The sequence below is a fragment of the Kryptolebias marmoratus genome, linkage group LG8 (genome assembly GCF_001649575.2).
Source record: "Kryptolebias marmoratus isolate JLee-2015 linkage group LG8, ASM164957v2, whole genome shotgun sequence".
Lineage (NCBI taxonomy): Eukaryota > Metazoa > Chordata > Actinopteri > Cyprinodontiformes > Rivulidae > Kryptolebias > Kryptolebias marmoratus.
In genome coordinates, this window is record NC_051437.1 from 13,668,649 (window position 1) to 13,686,157 (window position 17,509).

The 17,509-nt window shown below is 40.6% G+C and overlaps 1 protein-coding gene across 1 annotated transcript; it reads left to right on the plus strand.

The window, feature by feature from the left end:
• The first annotated feature begins 411 nt into the window (after nucleotides 1–411).
• On the plus strand, nucleotides 412–16,996 carry LOC108232049 (sodium- and chloride-dependent taurine transporter). The gene is made up of 14 exons (XM_017409583.3): nucleotides 412–588; nucleotides 2,117–2,349; nucleotides 2,432–2,566; nucleotides 4,617–4,851; nucleotides 5,229–5,361; nucleotides 5,936–6,070; nucleotides 7,443–7,546; nucleotides 7,687–7,811; nucleotides 9,531–9,643; nucleotides 11,036–11,173; nucleotides 11,603–11,705; nucleotides 12,846–12,946; nucleotides 13,097–13,267; nucleotides 14,663–16,996. The coding sequence occupies exons 1-14, from the start codon at nucleotides 578–580 to the stop codon at nucleotides 14,816–14,818; spliced, it is 1,893 nt and encodes a 630-aa protein (XP_017265072.1). The 5' UTR covers nucleotides 412–577; the 3' UTR covers nucleotides 14,819–16,996.
• Nucleotides 16,997–17,509: the final 513 nt, after the last annotated feature.

Here is a 17,509-nt window from a genome sequence, read left to right on the forward strand (position 1 = left end):
ACCGAAACACATGTCACGAGAGGGTGGATTAAAAATACACGCTGGGCTAGAAATAATCCCAGCATTCGCAGAGGAAAAAAGGCTTTTAAACAATGTTTGAAAGCTGCGTGGTGAGTGGCCCATTAGGAGAGCTTTATATTTCTTAAAATTATGCATAAAAAGGGACTTCAAACTCTCACTGCATCCTTTTGTTCCAGATCATAAATCAAGGGAACAGTAAAGAAGCAGCTCAGTGTTTTTCTTCCTCTGAACATGAACAAGAAGTGCATGTGTGTGTGTGTGTGTGTGTGTGTGAGAGAGAGAGAGAGAGAGACACTGCACTCCCCCCCACCACCATGGGGCTGTGTGTATGTTTGTAGGCAGAGAGTAGTGGAAATTTACTGTCTCCTACGTTGGTACCTGAGTTGTGTGTGACGGCGAGGCTGCGTCCAATCTCCACTTTGGATTTAATTGTCTTTAGCCAAGAGGCGGGCCCTGCTGTCAGCTCCACTTCTTCTGACCCCTGTCTGCATAAAGGCATTCAGTACAGAGGAATGGTGACAGCTGAGGGAGACGGACACTATACATAGCCGCAGCCATGAAGGAAATGTAAGTTTTTCTTTTTTGCTTTGAGATTTAGGTTTGGTTTCCCAGGTCTGCACACGTTCACACAGCAGTTTTCTCTTCGAACGGACTTAAAACAGAAGCAGCATAATGATCTGAAAGACAAAAAGAGTCTCTGTGAAAAAGCTTAGAGAGAGGAAGGATCTGCCAACAAGTCTTGTGGTCTTTATCGATTTATAACGCTGTAAGAAAGAACCTGGAAGTGATTTTGCGTACTTCTGTAGGGTTGAATCATAAGGTGGGAGCTTACAAGTGGCAGGTGAAGCTGAGCAGCCGAGAGCAAGAGAGAGAGACAGAGAGAGAGAGAGAAAGGGATAAAGAGGGGAGGGAAACAGGATGAGAGAAATGATCCAGTTACGTAAGTGGGTTTGAGAATGGAAAGCAGTTGACTTGTCATGCTCAACGGAATGGGAGAAATCCCTGAAAATAATGGGACACAGTGTGCACACAGCATCAGTGAGCCGCGGAGACACAAAGTTCCCAGTGGGAACGCTGGTCAAAGTGTCCTTTCATGTGAGGGGAAACGCTCTATTATTGTTCCTGTGATAATTGTGTTGTTGTTACCCAAAAGTAACCGTGTTTTCTAGCCTTTATTGTCCCTTTGTTAAAGTGTTCAAAGTGCTGTGAAAGTAAAGGCTTTCTTGAACGTCTTTTGTCCCAGCTTCCTCAGTCTAAATTTATGCACGAGTTAAGGGGAAGCATTTAGTGTTCCTTCCCTATTTGAGACAAACTTAAAAAAGAAGAAGAAGAAGAAAGCCTGTTTATCAAATAATCATAAAGAGTCTAACTATCTTTTGTTCTTTCATTAAGCGCTTCGGTTAAATATTTTTGTTGTCTTATGCAGGTAGTTCGGTTATGCAGGTGAAATCGAACACCTTGCCCTGTGATAACAAATCTGTCTTGGAAAGGTTATTTACAGTGTAAACACCCACGTAATCGTAAGCTCTCGTAGCTTCCTGGGAGCGGCTGCTACTTTGAGAAAGCACGAGGAACACACTGCCCCTTAAATTTGGCTAACAGTGGGAAGAGTCACAGGAGAAAACTTACAGAAAAAAAAAAATGTCCCTCAGGTTCAAGCTGGGTCCTGAAGGCACTGCCCTTCCTTTTCCTTTATTGACAATGTAGCCCCCCTCTGAGTGGAAGATGGAAAACAAGGAACGCTGATGTTTGGATGCTGCTTTCATGTTTTTAATTTTTCCCTGCACCCTTTCATTTATATACCCACAGAGCTTTGGGTAATTTCCACTCTCTAAATCATGTTTGTTCTTTTCCAACTTCCTAAACATTTAATCTGAATGACCTCTACCCATCAGTTCCCCAGATTAGCAAGATTACCAGCATTGTACTGTATATCATGTGCTCACGCAGCAAGCTGTAAGGCAGTCAGGGGACAGTATTATCTCCCTAATGCTGCTCCCTGTCTGGTGTTTTATCCCTCTCACCTCTGTCTCCTTCACCGCGTCCCCCGTCTTTTATGTCTGCTTTCGTTTATTTTCAACTTTTTCATCCACAGCATGGCAAGAGAAAAAGAGAAGCTCCAGTGTCTGAAGGATTTCCATAAGGACACGCTTAAACCATCGCCAGGAAAGAGCCCGGGCACCCGACCTGAGGATGAGGCTGAGGGGAAAGTCCCTCAGCGGGAGAAGTGGGCCAGCAAGCTCGACTTTGTCCTGTCGGTGGCCGGAGGCTTTGTCGGATTAGGCAACGTGTGGCGTTTTCCTTACCTTTGTTATAAAAATGGTGGAGGTAGGTGCAAACATCACAACAAATTCTTGGGTGTTTTATGGCGACAAGGATGCCTTATCCTCTGATATTGGATTCCTTACAGGTGCATTTCTCATCCCTTACTTCATCTTCCTGTTCGGGGGTGGCCTGCCCGTGTTCTTCCTGGAGGTCGCGCTGGGCCAGTACACCTCTGAGGGCGGGATCACCTGCTGGGCCAAGCTCTGTCCCATCTTCACTGGTCAGTCCAAACACGGAAAGGCAAACAGAAACCATGTATCACTGCACAACTCTTCTTCAAGAGCTTCATTTAGTATTTGATGTTGTGTTAAAGCATCATTTGTTTGGACACGACTTTATTTATCTCAAGGACGTTATGCTCTTCTTTCCTCCCCAAAGTACAGCTGGACCAGTCTAGCCTCATTATTCTATTTTCTGTTGAGAGAATATAACACAGCAACACAAAGTTGGGGTGAAGAGTTAAGATTACTGAACTTTCAGGATCTCAAAGGATAATTTATGCTTGTTTAAGTGGCAGAGCTTTCCGAACTTTTCAGCTTCTGGCCAACAAAATAACAGTCCCAGATCTGTGACACCAATAATTGTTGGTCAATGTAATCAAACGAGGACATAATGACATCAACAACCACTATGTTCTTTCATCCATCTTTGACAACTGTTTTATTTTGTCTACAAATATGGGTAAAATATGCAATTATCATTTTTATATTTGTTTGGATCTCTAGAGGTCATCTCAAGACTTCCACCTGGTGTTCCATGACCCCCACTGGGGTCCTGACCTGAACTTTGGGAACCACTTTGATAAAGTGTCAGCTTCAGCCAGAGGATAAAATGTTTATAATCTACTGGGTATTTGGTTGCCGTGGAAACAGATTATGATAAAACCGTACCATTAGGATGCAGAACAATTTTGATGTCTAACGCAGAAGATTAGATTTTTTTTGTATGTTTTCTTATGTAGATTATCTTAATTCCTTTAGCTAATGGAAGTTTATAAATACTTCACACAGAAGAAGTCACATGAAAAAAGAAGAAATTTTGGTAGCAGTATAGCTTCAGCTGCCGTCAGATGACTTTAATTTTCCAAAAAGTGTAGAAGTCGCTGAAAGTCCCTAAATTGGCCAGTCACAGAGCTGCAAAAGTATGGTCTTTGCTGTTCCTTTGTCACACGGGGAATCTGTAACTTCACTCACAGCTTGTCGGGGCACAGTCGAGCAAACACACACACACACAAACACACACACAGCTGTCACAGCACGAATGTGTTGGTCAGTTTGCATTTGGAATGTGGGAATGAGGAGGTGGGGGGTGACAGAGCTGATAAGTTTAAAAAATAGTCTGGAGTGGTGGAAAAGTACACAGGATTTCTGTGTTCTGGATCAGGACAAAGTCGTCTAATAATAACGTAAAAACACCAAGGACACGAAACAGTTTATTATTCAGGCGAACTTGTTGTTAATCAGTTGTTAAACCGGATATCAAAGATGTGAAGTAAACCCACTGATGGTCAGAGAGTTTTAAACCATGTACTTACATTAACAATGAAGTATATGTGGGTAACTTCACATGAAAGGAGCTCTTTAGAGTAATAACTCAGCAGGAAATTTTTTGCAGGCCACCTTTACAAAGTTTCACATCTCACTGTTTCACTTTAAAAGGTGATTCAAGATGGCCTCCACAGCAGTTCAACCTTAGCAAACACAAAACGGCAGCAACTCGGTCAGTTTTACAGATATTGAGCCACAGATATTGGTGTGGTAATAGCTAGAAGTCATCCCCAACACATACACTGAGTGCTAACACATTGTGTTGGATCTCTCTTCAAAACACTGGCATGCAGGGAGGCAGGGGAGGTGCTGTTCTTCAAAGCATGCTGGTTTTATTTGCATTTGATCTACCCTGCAGTAAACTTTAATAATGTGGTCTTTGGCCACAAAAGGTAAATGACTAACAGGCAGTGTTGGCAACTTGTTGGAAAATATATTGGGCCATGTGGAAAAGTATGCTTGACTCATGAGCAGGTGAAAATCAATAAAAGGCAGAACCAGAAAAAGTATTTGCTTTAAATTGACTAAATAATCAGAAACATGACCCCAAGTAAATGTTGCTCCATATCTGGTGGATGGGTAAATAGCCAATTGTGTCATAATGTATTTAGCATACATAACTTTGCCCAAGTGGCCCAAAATCTATTAAAACTTAGCAGGCTTTAAATTAACCCCCAGTCGACCAGTTGTTTCATCCTTCCCTCCCGCTCAAACTGTCTGCAGGTATCGGCTACGCTTCTATTGTGATCGTATCGCTCCTGAACATCTACTACATCGTGATCTTAGCCTGGGGACTCTACTACCTCTTCCAGTGCTTTCAGCCCGAGCTCCCTTGGGCAAAATGCAACCAGCCCTGGAACACGAAGCACTGCATCGAGGACACGGTCCGCAAGAACAAGACCCTCTGGATGGCAGCCAACGCTACCAACTTTACCTCCCCTGTCACAGAGTTCTGGGAGTGAGTATTCACTGACACACGTGAATAGACTAAAACTAACACTGGCTCTTTATCTGGCTTCCGTAAACAAGCTTGACCAGGCAGGATCCATTCTTGCACGGTTCACTTTTGTAAAGTTCTCCATTTCTGAGGATTTAGGAAAAAAAAAACAACTTTATCCTCACTGCACTGTTTAAAGTTAAACACAGCTGAAGTCATCAAACTAAAAGGAAATCTAAAAATCCCATTTATTAATTGACTTCTTGAGATGTTTAAATCTGATGAAACTTCAGCAAAAGAAATGGTAGTTAAGTTCCAGTCTCAGGAAAGCCACCAAACACAAAAAAAGGTTCGGTTCGCTGCTGTTAACCATTTATAAACCCTTGTTGCCTCTGCAGACGCAACGTCCTGAGCATCTCCACTGGGATTGAGGACATCGGGCCCCTGAAGTGGGATTTAGCGCTGTGTCTCCTGGCAGTGTGGATTATCTGCTTCTTCTGTATCTGGAAAGGAGTCAAGTCCACAGGGAAAGTGAGTGCTGAAGTGCACATCCTGTACCTATTGTGTTGCCACTGACAAAACAGTGCCGCTCAGGGAGAACTAACATGATTCGAAACAAGTTCAGCGTTGTTAATTTAGGAACACAGCCCCTTGGTTTTCCTGAATGTATCTCCTCGGTCAGTCAGACAGATGTGTGCCATTGCTTTGCCCCTCCTTTGTTTCTGTTAGCAGGACAGAAACCGGGTCGACAGGAGCAACTCTGAAAAGAATGATTAACTCTATTACGAGCTATTTGTGCGTTTAATTCCCCTAATGGAACATACAGTTTGGTGACAGGAGTGCCTTAAAATGGTTTAATGTTTAACCAGGCAGCAGTTCAGGAAGTGTAAAGCTTTCACGGAAGCTAATTGCATCACTTACCAACATACACACACAAGTATGAAGCGGTACACTGTGTGTGGAGGGAAATCTTTAACACAAAAGATGAGCATTATTTCTTTTGTCATTCAATTACAGAAGAAACGACAAACTGTTTCCTCTATTCCACTCTGTGTAGGCCTATGGTCATTTTTGTTTTAGCTAATAATATCTTTGTCTTGTCCAGGTGGTGTATGTAACAGCAACGTTTCCATTTGTGATGTTAATCATACTGCTGGTGCGTGGCGTGACTCTGCCCGGAGCAGCTGAAGGGATCAAATTTTACCTTTACCCCGACCTTACCCGTCTCCAGGATCCAGAGGTGGGCTCAAAAACCTGTTTATTTACTCTGCGTTCCCGCTCATTTTACATTGATCTAAGAAGGAAGGAAATGATGTGGCCTTTTTTGGGTGAAAGTGACATGAAAAAGTCTCTAAACTTTTGAATAAACAGGCTACAAGCAATGTCATGTCGCCTGATCACAAGAAACAACTACATCCGCAGTGCTCAAAATGTCTGAAACCCCCCTGCTTTCATTACCACATCACACTAAATGTTTTAAGGAAGATTTCCATACAAACAATGTCTTTAATCCCTCTGGCAGCCATGAAGGTAGTGGCTGACTACATCCTGTAGCTGTCAGCAGCGTATTAATAACTGAGCATAAAATCAGGCAACAGGCCGCAGATAAAGAAGCTTTTATGAAACTCACGGAAACGAAACACAAAGCAGCGCAGGACCCAAACTAAACAAAGTCCAAAAATAAACCCAAAATCAAAAAAAGCACAACAGTGTCTCAAAATGAGGAACAGAACTGGTAATAAAACAGCAAGGATCTAGCGAATAAATGAGTATATATGGGTAAGTTTGGGCAACCAGTTAACAGGACAAAAGCAGCCATCGAAAAAAACAAAATACAGATTTTAGGAAAATGAGCACAAGAAGCAAAACCAACTGAAACACACAACAGAAAAGCTGTTTCAGAAAAAAATAAGGAAGGAAAGCTAAAGCCTGCATCTTCGTGGGTTGGGACTGTTGGCAACTTGGAGACACAAAATTATGTAAAAAATATGCAAATTTGTTCTTGGACTCAAACAAAATTTGTCCTTGCAGCACATTTCCATACCCAAATAACTGCAGACCAATTGTAACATTCGTGCAATATTTTCAGTTTTTCCATTTTTTTATGACAATTTAGTCACAAGTGTCTTATGTCTCAATTTGCTATTTATTCTCTTTTTTGTCTCATTCGGTCACAACTTGGTTTCATTGGTTGCCAAAGCTTTTCAAGGTTGTCTCACATTTTTCACACTTTGCAACAACAATCGCAGCCCAGTGAGATACTGACTTAACTAACAGTACTTTTTCTGATCCATGCTCAATTTTGACCATATTTTTTTCCAGAATAAACATTTTTGCGCTTTTATTCAGTTTCTTTTAGAGGGACCAGTTGGTACTTCCACATAAATGCTTGTGTTACTTGCTAAATTTCTTAATAATCACCTTTTAGCACAAGTAAAATATGTCAATCTACTGTGGTCTTTACAGATTATTTGCCCCACTCTTACATGACCACAAAAAAATGAAAAATTTTTGTCATTCATGCTTAAGGAATTATGTCTTGTTAGCTAAAAGGACCTCAAGCTTAAACTCCTAGCACATTTTGAAAACGGGGATTATTTCTGCCTCCCTAGGTTTGGATTGATGCAGGAACCCAGATTTTCTTCTCCTATGCAATTTGCCTGGGAGCCATGACGTCCCTGGGGAGCTACAACAAGTACAAGTACAACTGCTACAGGTGAGTTGTGTTTCCGCGGGGAGGAGTGGGACTGTAATAGTGACAGCAACTCGTGTCAGAGACGGTTGCGTGAAAAGAAAATGGGAACTTCGGTTCCACCTGTGTTCATTAACAACCTCCATGACATATGTGTGACATAGGGACTGTTTGCTGCTGGGAGGCCTCAACAGCGGTACCAGTTTTGTGTCTGGCTTCGCAATATTTTCCGTCCTGGGCTTCATGGCACAAGAACAAGGGGTGGACATTGCCGATGTGGCAGAGTCAGGTACGAGGGTCCAAGGTGACGGCAGCAGTGATGGTGGGCACTGCTGTCTAAAAAAAAGGAAAAAAAAGAAAAAAGACAATTGGAAATGTAAAAATTTTTAGAGTTTACAGTAATGAAGCTGAAACGTAGAAGTATCGGCAATTGCACACTCCTTGAATAAAACCCTCAACAACAACAACAAAGAAGAGTCTGAAACATGTTCTCCCATTTTCTACGGACAGATTTCATTGCATTGGTCAAATGCTGTGTGTTTTAGCTACACAATGAACTGCTGCGCTAAGAAGCTCCAGTTTTGGGCCATCATCAACTTGTCCCACATTCAACCCGCTCATACAGTTTAGTAGCTCTACATCCTTCTGACCAGCGGACAATGCTAAGAGGATTGGCTGGAAGCATTTAAGGGATGGTTGGAACATTTTGATGTGCAGTTCTGTAGAAAGGTTTATGAGCAATTCATATTTTACCTGTCGTGATAGGTCTTTGACCAGCCTCAGTTACGATAAACAGGGTTTAATTGTGACATATTGACGAGGTAATGGCTAATCTGAGCGAGGCAAAGACTACAATGGATTTCTGCTGTCTTAGAAGAAGGTCAACAAACAACAAAATTCATAAAGTAGCATTGGCATGAGCTGTTATAAAACTTTTGAGACTGAAGTTGTTTTAAACAACAGCAATCCGCTTTGGCCTTGGTTTCCCTTGAACTAGCCATTAGCTCGTCAGTTTTTTTGTAAATTACTGCAGTTAAAACGCTATCTACAACAGGTAAGATGTTGATTATTTGAAACCTTTTATTGCAAAAGAACCATGGCTTTAAAGTGTTCGTGTGAATTTGCAGCCTGAGGAAATATTTCCGACCAGCGGCACTTCGCTGTAAACCCAGTTCTGTTAACATGCTGTTGATCTAATGTGGTTTTGTTGCTGTCTTTTTGTCGGGTTTTTTTTTGGGAACTTTGTTTGAACTTAAATTTGCTTACTTATAATCACGACTGCTATTATAATCACAAGAAATGAAACAGCATTTTAATGGTAACAACAGTAAATCAACGATGGCTTAATATAATACACATTTTAGTCACATTTTACATGAAAAAAATTAAGACATTTATAGGTATTAGTCTTTTTGTAGAGAAACCGCTGACTGTCTGATGCATTTATTATATCCTGTTGAAGTGGTATGTTTAGTTGTGCTAGAAATGTTTTAGAATATTCTCATCGGACACAGTAAGTACAGAAATGAGCATAGCATTTTACAGATAATAAATGCATTTACAAGTGAAGTAATGTTCAGACTGAACAGTAGTCCTGCGAGGCTGAGTAGAAGGAAGTAACTGATAGAAAGTCCTATGATATGTCAATATATTTCCAAGATACAGAGCATGTGCAGTAGAAATGTTTCATAATATTATACATATGTTGGTATGTTTGTTTTTTATGTTTGTCCTGCACATTAACAAATGCAAGGACATCTTTAGCATGAAAAACCCCTACAAGCATATTCAATTTTGTTACAGCCATTAATAATTATGGTCAACGTAAAGCTAAAATGACTCTATATCTTTATTTTTGGCTCCAGTCAATTGCATACACCTCATTAGATGTAAAAGTCAGATTTTTCTGAGCCTCTTGTTTTTGTCGTCCAACCTGAAACCAGATAGACGTATTAATCATGTCTTCGTCCCCTTCTCCCCCCCGCCCCCCTCTCTGTTCACTCTCCAGGTCCTGGCTTGGCCTTCATCGCCTACCCTAAAGCTGTATCTATGATGCCGCTGCCAACTCTGTGGGCCATCCTCTTCTTCATCATGCTGCTGCTTCTGGGCCTGGACAGTCAGGTCAGTGCTTTTTACAATCTCGGACACCCCCAGAGCCCGCATACAGTGTCTCCCTGATCCATCTCTAACACGCTCAGAGTGTCAGATTACCGACAGAGGTGAACAGAGATCTGTTCCCACAAAGGCATTTCACTACCACACTGGGTGAGGATTAAAGCAGGTTTAACGGCCTGTTGTGTCACAAATGAATCGTTTTTAGAAGCCGATGAATGTTTGCCAGGCATTTGTTTTGCCAAAGTCATTGTGGTTGCCTAAATCCACGCCGTCCACCCTTGATGCGAGGCAGCACTTTGATTAAGACAAGATAATCTAAATTGACAAAACGCAAATCAATGCCCGTGGGGCTCTTCAGCCGTATCGCATTTCCTGCCTCCAAGTGTAATTCTACTCCCGCACTAAGTCAGTCCTGCACATGGCCAGCTCCCCATTGCAGCCAAGAGCAAGATCAGGCCAACAATCTAAATTTGAGTACATGTAAATGTTCATGCAAGTGAGGCTATTTTCATGAGAGAAATGAGGCCAGCGTGTGTTTGTGTGGATACATTTCTCAAGTGTAAATGTTGTGATTTGTTGACCCAAATGCCTTTGTAATGTTAATGTCATGTTTATGTGCATAGATTTAATTGGTTATTGTGCAATAAAGTGAGCATGGTTTTAATGCTTTTTGATCTTTACGTTATGAACAATTAATATCTTACCTGTTGTAGATAAACCTTCAAACAGCCTCATTATGCCTCAGTTAGTTTATTTCTGTCTGGACTGATGAGCTAATGGCTTGTCAAGACCAAAGTGGATTGCTAATATCTAAAAAAGCTCAAATTTCATCGCCATCATTTTCACGTTATGTGATTATTTACAAGGAATCCTATGGGTAGTAGCGAGGAGAAGCAGCTAGCAGTAGCACTTCTGGTGCAGCCTGGGAGCACTTCTTAATATTTCTACTGGAATAACCATGGGACGTGACGTTGACAGTGGTGTAAAAGTTTATCAAATGGCATTTGCATGAACTGCTATGGAACAACTTCGACTCCAAATATGATTTGACCTCAATTTAATTAAATCTTATATTATCAAACCAATCAGAAATAAACTAAATTTCTCCAAATTGAGGCAGTTCAAATAACTATTTCCAACAGGTGAGACATTAACTGTTCATAACCTTCCCACAGAACCCCTCTTCAAAAGATCTGAACCATCGCTTTAATGGATCAGTCCTTTTAATTTGGATACCAAAAGCAATTTCATAATCTTACTACAAGAACGTGAAAGAAGTTTTGTTTGAAGCCTTACTGCTTATCAAACAGAGCTCTCCTTCTCTAATCATTGATTTGTGTTTGCACACAGAAACATTTGTGTTGCTCTGAGGAGTTAATAGCTGTTTTCCCCCCACAGTTTGTTGAAGTGGAAGGACAGATCACCTCCATTGTGGATCTCTACCCATCCGTTCTCAGGAAGGGTTACAACAGAGAGATTTTCATTGCAGCTATGTGTTTCATAAGCTATCTCCTGGGACTCGCCATGGTGACGAAAGTAAGTTCCCCACCGAGTCACTTCAGTTCACTTCGTGGAGTTTCTGCTCTTTGTCCTGGCTGCTTTCAAAAAAAAGACTCCGTGTTTGGATCGACAACAGGGATAATGCTAATAGTTTTCCTCGTGCCTGTTTGCTGCTGCGTTGTTGCGGCTAAATATGGCTTCCTGCAGCATTCATTCGTCACAACCTACGTGCGTGAATGGAAAAATTCGGAACGCTGTTTTCCATTGAGCTTCAGTGACATCTCACCACCTGTTGAACTCTGCCTCTATTGATTGAGTGCCAGCATTCTCGTCTCCTACTTTCACCGTTCCTGCCCACCCTGCTTTATATCCCCCTCTTTATTCCCTGTGCCTTTTCTTTCTTCTGCCACACACATCAAAGAGAGAATTAAGTCAGATTTCTGTCCCTTCCTTTTTTTTTTCCAGGGTGGCATGTATGTGTTTCAGCTCTTTGACTACTATGCAGCCAGTGGTGTGTGCCTTCTGTGGGTTGCATTCTTCGAATGCATTGCTGTAGCCTGGGTTTATGGTAAGTGGAACCTACTATATCTGTATCATCACAAGTAATGATTAACAGGAGTTAGATAAAAAGACCGGAAGGATCCCAGCTGAGGAAAACAAAGGCTGAGGGTGTTTTACATGTCAGTAATAAATAAGCTTAACTGCAGGGCTGTGTTAAGGCTTGAAGGAAATAAGAATGAAGTTGCCCCCCTGCTTTGTTGTGATTGGCCCTCCAGAGTCGCCTCCCAGCAGAATATCTCCTCCCACCGTTAGCAAAAACAAAATTTATCTGAAAGCGAAAATCTAAGAAATCCAAGCTGCATGGGGTGTGTGATGTTGTTGTGGTTAAACCACACAGAATCTCTTTTCAGTGACTTTGTCTCGTTGTTGAATGGAAGCTCTGTTCCGGAGATCGCTGGCTTCCAACTTTGGAGCTAAAAGTGTGGAAACTGAGCTGCAAAGTGCCAGACTCTAGTTCGAAAAGTCTTTCTCACCAATCCATAAGCACTTAAATTGAAATTATGGATTTAATTCGATTTTTAAAAATTTTTATTTTGCCAGAGCTTGTAAATGGAAATGCCCCCGAAAAAAGCAGGACGAATGATCAACACAAACAATAAGAGCCATTTTTTTTATCCCTGAAATCTTTATTGCTCATAGGCATCAGGCAGAGTAACAAGATGTTGTGAGCTGGTTTTGTGAGGCTGTTCATGCAATATTCTGAGAATTAGGATCATTAATCTTTGGTAGCTGTTTTTTTTTTTTAATGTTTATTACAATAGATCCTGTTGCAATTTCTGTTATCTTTATTTGTTCATTCATTGGAGCATTTACAAATTAGATTTTTAGAAAGAAAACATCATGAAACACCAAAGTATACATTGATATAAAACAGTAAACATGATTCATAAGTTTGTCCCATACTACAATCAGCAGTCAACCAGGAAAGGTGACTATTGACCAACTAAGATAAAGCCATGGCTGTTTGTAGAAAATAAAAATAGAAGTTGACCCAGTGGAAAAATATGCTGCTGTTTATAGTAAACATGGATAATCTCAGCAGGCGGTTTGTAAGAAGAAACAATGTTCAGTAGAAACAGATAGTGTCTTAGTTAGCAGAAACAACCAGCATGTCCTCACCTTTTTTACTTCTGTTTGTGTTGGGCAGGAGCTGATAATTTCTATGACGCAGTGGAGGATATGATTGGCTACAGACCAAACCCATGGATGAAATGGAGCTGGACCATAATCACTCCTGTCCTCTGCATGGTGAGAGCAAGTGTTTCTTTACTGGGGTGGCTGGGGGGTGGGTGCGAGAGGGGTGCTGTCATCGAAGACGGGTGACAAATGGTAATAGTTGACTTTTCCAGGTCACAGGGGCTGCAGAGCTTGTACTAAATGTGGCGTGTGTTTTTACAGGGCTGCTTCATCTTCTCTCTGGTGAAGTACAAGCCCTTGACCTACAACAAGATTTATGAATATCCTGAATGGGCAATTGGTCTGGGTTGGTGCTTGGCTCTGGCATCCATGATCTGCATCCCCATGGTGATGGTCATCAAGATCCTACAGTCTGAGGGACCTCTGATTGAGGTGAGCTGACACACAGATTTTGAGCTATTTGAAACGTTTTTGCAACAAGGTCTTCTCTAGTGTCCAGCAGGTGACTGTGAATCGCCTTCGGTCGTTCTAATGACAGCAAAGTGTTGCTTCCTATCAGTGTCTGTTCTCTGAAAAGAAAAATGGCCACCCAGAGTAAGGATAGTGAGTTATGTAATGCTTATAAATAATTAAATAGAACCTCTCCAACATTAAGTCAGCAGGCAGTGGGCATCATTACAGAACTAGACTGAACAAAACACCTACCCCATAAAACAACAATACAACAATCCGTTTAGTACTGAAAAAGTTCCAAACTTATTTAGACTATTTTAGCTACATTAGGCTACCCAAAACATCGATTTTTCTGACTGCTGCAACCTGGGAATATCCTGTAGAAACGTTTCGAATTGACCATATAGTTGCGATCATTTCTCAGTCCCCCAAATCCTAAAGCTTGCTCATTTTTTTCTGTTTCTAAAACATTATCTTTCAAAGCCAAACTGTTCACTTGCTGGTAAATCTACTTCATCCAGTGACTTCAGTAATGAGACAACTAGTGCTTTTCACGTATTGTATAATACATGTTGTCACACAGTGGTTTGTGGCTACTTCTACCTTTACCATCTTTGCTTTTTGCATTTTGTTTGTCTTCTTTAAACTGAACCATACTAGTATTAATTTGGCAAAACCAAGAAGCCAAAGGGTTTATGTTGTAGTACTTGGCCAAACTAAGGCAGCTCTGAACTAAAACAATCTGTGTTTCGATGTCTGATTTACCATAGATGTCAAAATAAAATGATAAAAAAACATTTTGATTTGTTCAAGAAGATGTTAAAGTAATTACTTGAGACTATAAATTCTGATAAAAGAAACTGTTTGCCCTTTTTGTTTTCTTTTCTATATCTTTTTACATCTACGGAAGTCACTGGTTGCCCAATGAGAACAAATGCAAGTTTAAAGCGCTCATTTATTGGCTTTGCTGTTCAGATTTGCAGTATGTTCATCTTTTACTTATGTACAGGTCATACAAGCAGATTGTCTGGCTAGCATCACCATTGTTTGACAGAAATGGTCATGTTGGCATCAGTTAATCATTTATAGTGTTTCAAACCTCAAGTTTGGCATTTTGGCTCCTGCGATCTTTGGTTTAGGAGCACAGAGGCAACCAAGTGAACGTACGTAGATGAGTTAGTGGTGGATTTTTATGCATTTTGTTTTTCTACCTTCAAACTAAACTTTTAACACAAGTCAGTCCCTGCTTGACCGGCTTATCTCGCGCATGACACGAACATTCGCCATTCAAAACGTGACCACAGTCATTCTGTGCCTCAAACGAGCCCCTTTCCCTGCGATCATTAATCCTAATTTCTCATCTCCTTCCCTCAGAGAATCAAAGCAGTGGCAGCTCCGGCAAAGTCAGATGTGAGCTCTCGCCCGAAAGAGTACAATCTGAAGTGCAGCGAGCTGTCACAGCCCCTGGACCCAAACGGGAACAATGGCTTGATCAAGCCCACCCACACCATTGTGGAAACAATGATGTGAGCGCTCTCTGTGAGAGGAATACAACTGATGTGCTTACTGTGTTATATTTGCTAACTTTGATAAGGGTAGGTTTACATTGTCCAATATATTCATATTAGAGATACTCTGGTTTGATTTTTATTAAGAGAGAATTATAAATATATATATATTATTGTAATTTCTTTTTTTACTCTACTGATATTGTTGATGTTACAATTGTCGCTGTAGTTGACACTGATCTCAGTTTGGGCAGTATTTTGAGAAAAAGAAAAATGTTTAATGTTTACTACCTTTCTGTTGATTCCAGAGAGATTGTTGAGGAAATCGTGCTTTGCTGTAATAGGGGGAAAGAGGAAATACTCACTTCACATCAATTCAGATAAACAAGGAGGTCATTGCCTAAAAGGAAAGACAGAAAGCGTCTGATCACATGAGCCTGTTGCCCTTTTAATTCCTAATATTTGTCCAGGCCCCAGTAAATATAAATGTACCATCTCATAACGCAATGACGGGCAACAGGGAGCGTATGACGCTCACCTTATTGGACATTTCAGTTACATGTTGAACGAGGCCTCGGTTAGATAGTGTGAGAAATGCAAAGATCCATCATCAAAAACGTTGTAGAGAAAATATTTTTTTAAAAGAGTTATAAGAGAAAGAGTAAGGGGAGAAGGGAAGAGGCATTTTAGAGTACTTGCACACTGCCTCTGTGACTACTATAGTCATCCCCAGTGCATTTATTGAAACCTCTCTTTGCACTTTATGTCATTTTACCTTTAGTGTAGTATTTGTTCTTACTGCGCAAGGTCTCTGGACTTACTTTGCAACTCACTTCAGGAGGAAATAACTTTAGCTTCTAACGTTTTGATATTGCAAACTTTGATCTAGAGTATCTAGTTGCCTCTCTGTTAGGACAAAGGCACAGCGGGCATCACATACTCTGATTTGTTGTTATTAATCGGATCTGTGAGAACAGCGCTTAAATACGTTACTTGTTTTTTTGTTTTGTTTTTTAAACCTGACAACTTTATTTCAATAGCGGGTGAGCTCTGCCGAACTGGATTTCAGCCTGTGACGTTTGTGTTGTAGAATTTGAAGTGTTTCTAAATCACATATGCCTTTTTCTAACAATTTTATACTGTACATCATCTGAACAGCGTCGCCGCTTCACTTTAAGAAAAAGCCGGGGTGTGTTCTTGCCCTTTTAGAAAGCACAATAATTACGGAAAATCAACTCGCATAGTTGGATTTAAAACCTAAAGAAACAATTTTTCCTGGAACGTGCAGAAGCTGCTGCTTACTTGGAAATTCAAATGTACCAAAGTATTTTTTGTCTCACGGTAATCCCCTTCAAGATGCACATTGCATCATTTCTGTATAGATAAAATAAACTTTTTTTTTTTCCTTGGATTTTATTGGTGTATTTTCTCTTGCTCCTTCAGGCTCAGAAGTATGTAGCTCATGGAAATGTCCATTTCCAGCCATGGCTTCTGTCATGAAACATTCAGTTTAGAGTTCTTGTGTTTCGCCTGCTTCACAATGATGTTATGCCTGCTTTGGATTTCACTTTACTCTGCGGCAGCACCTGTCGTCACCCTCTGAAATGTTTTATTTTAGCTCTCATCTGTTTAATGTGGAGACAGCTGCCTGTTCCCTCAGAGGTGTGACGGGTTACAAGCAGGCTTCTCGCTGCACACAGCTGCCGAAACTTTGATGCTTTTTTGTTTTTCTCTAGCAGAGAAAAGCTTATATTCATGTTGAGTTTAAAAGAGTTTAGTGGTTTTATTGCCAAGTCATTAAAATGTTTTTTAAGTTCTGTGAAAACGGTGGATATCGATCAAATAATGTCCCCAAATTTGCTCTTTAAACATTTTTAAAATACTCATGAGAGCCACAAAAAAAAAAAAAAAATCTCTTAACTTCTTTTTGTGGATATTTTATGATAAAATGCTCACTGATCAGCTGATTCATCTGAACACTTACAGAACTATTGGGTCAAACAGCATTATTTATTCTTTTCAAAAAAAAGGAAAAAAGAAGTGCACGGTTAAATGTGAAAACTGGAAACTAAAAACAGCAGCGACCCAACAAAAATGGAGCATATATTGACTGAAAAAAGGCTTTAATTAGCACTGTGGGAGGGAAAAAAAACAAACAAAAAAAAAAACAAGAAATGCGCCAAAAGGGAGTTTTTGCAAAGCCTAAATGCCGTGAAGCCCATCAATACATAAGGAGTTTAGGAGAATACGTTCCCTTAGCTTAAGAAATTGGATTTGCAAAACATTTGGTGTCTATGTACAATTTAGTTCTTTTTTTTTTTTTGGTGTGGACAAGGAAAAAGAAATAAACAGGAAGTAAAATGAGAATCTAGGGACCTTCGACAAATTGCAACATCAGGCTGCGATGTTCAGTAACATCAATAATGTTGTCTGTTTTCTCGCATCAATTACATTTTGTCTGGTTTCCTATTAAAAGACGTCTAAAATGTAAACGCGCCCATGTGTTTTTACTGCGGTTGAGATGGGGGGATGGTTGTGGTTTCACGGGGGTTTGGATGTTTGTCAGAAAAATTTATTGATTGTGAAAGTCAGAATTTGTCCAACTTTTTTTCTGTGCTCCTGAACCCAAACACTTTGTTTGCTCTCAAACAGAATGTCTGCAAGCAGATCTGCGCTCATGGATCATCAAAACTGTGACAACAGACTGCAAAAC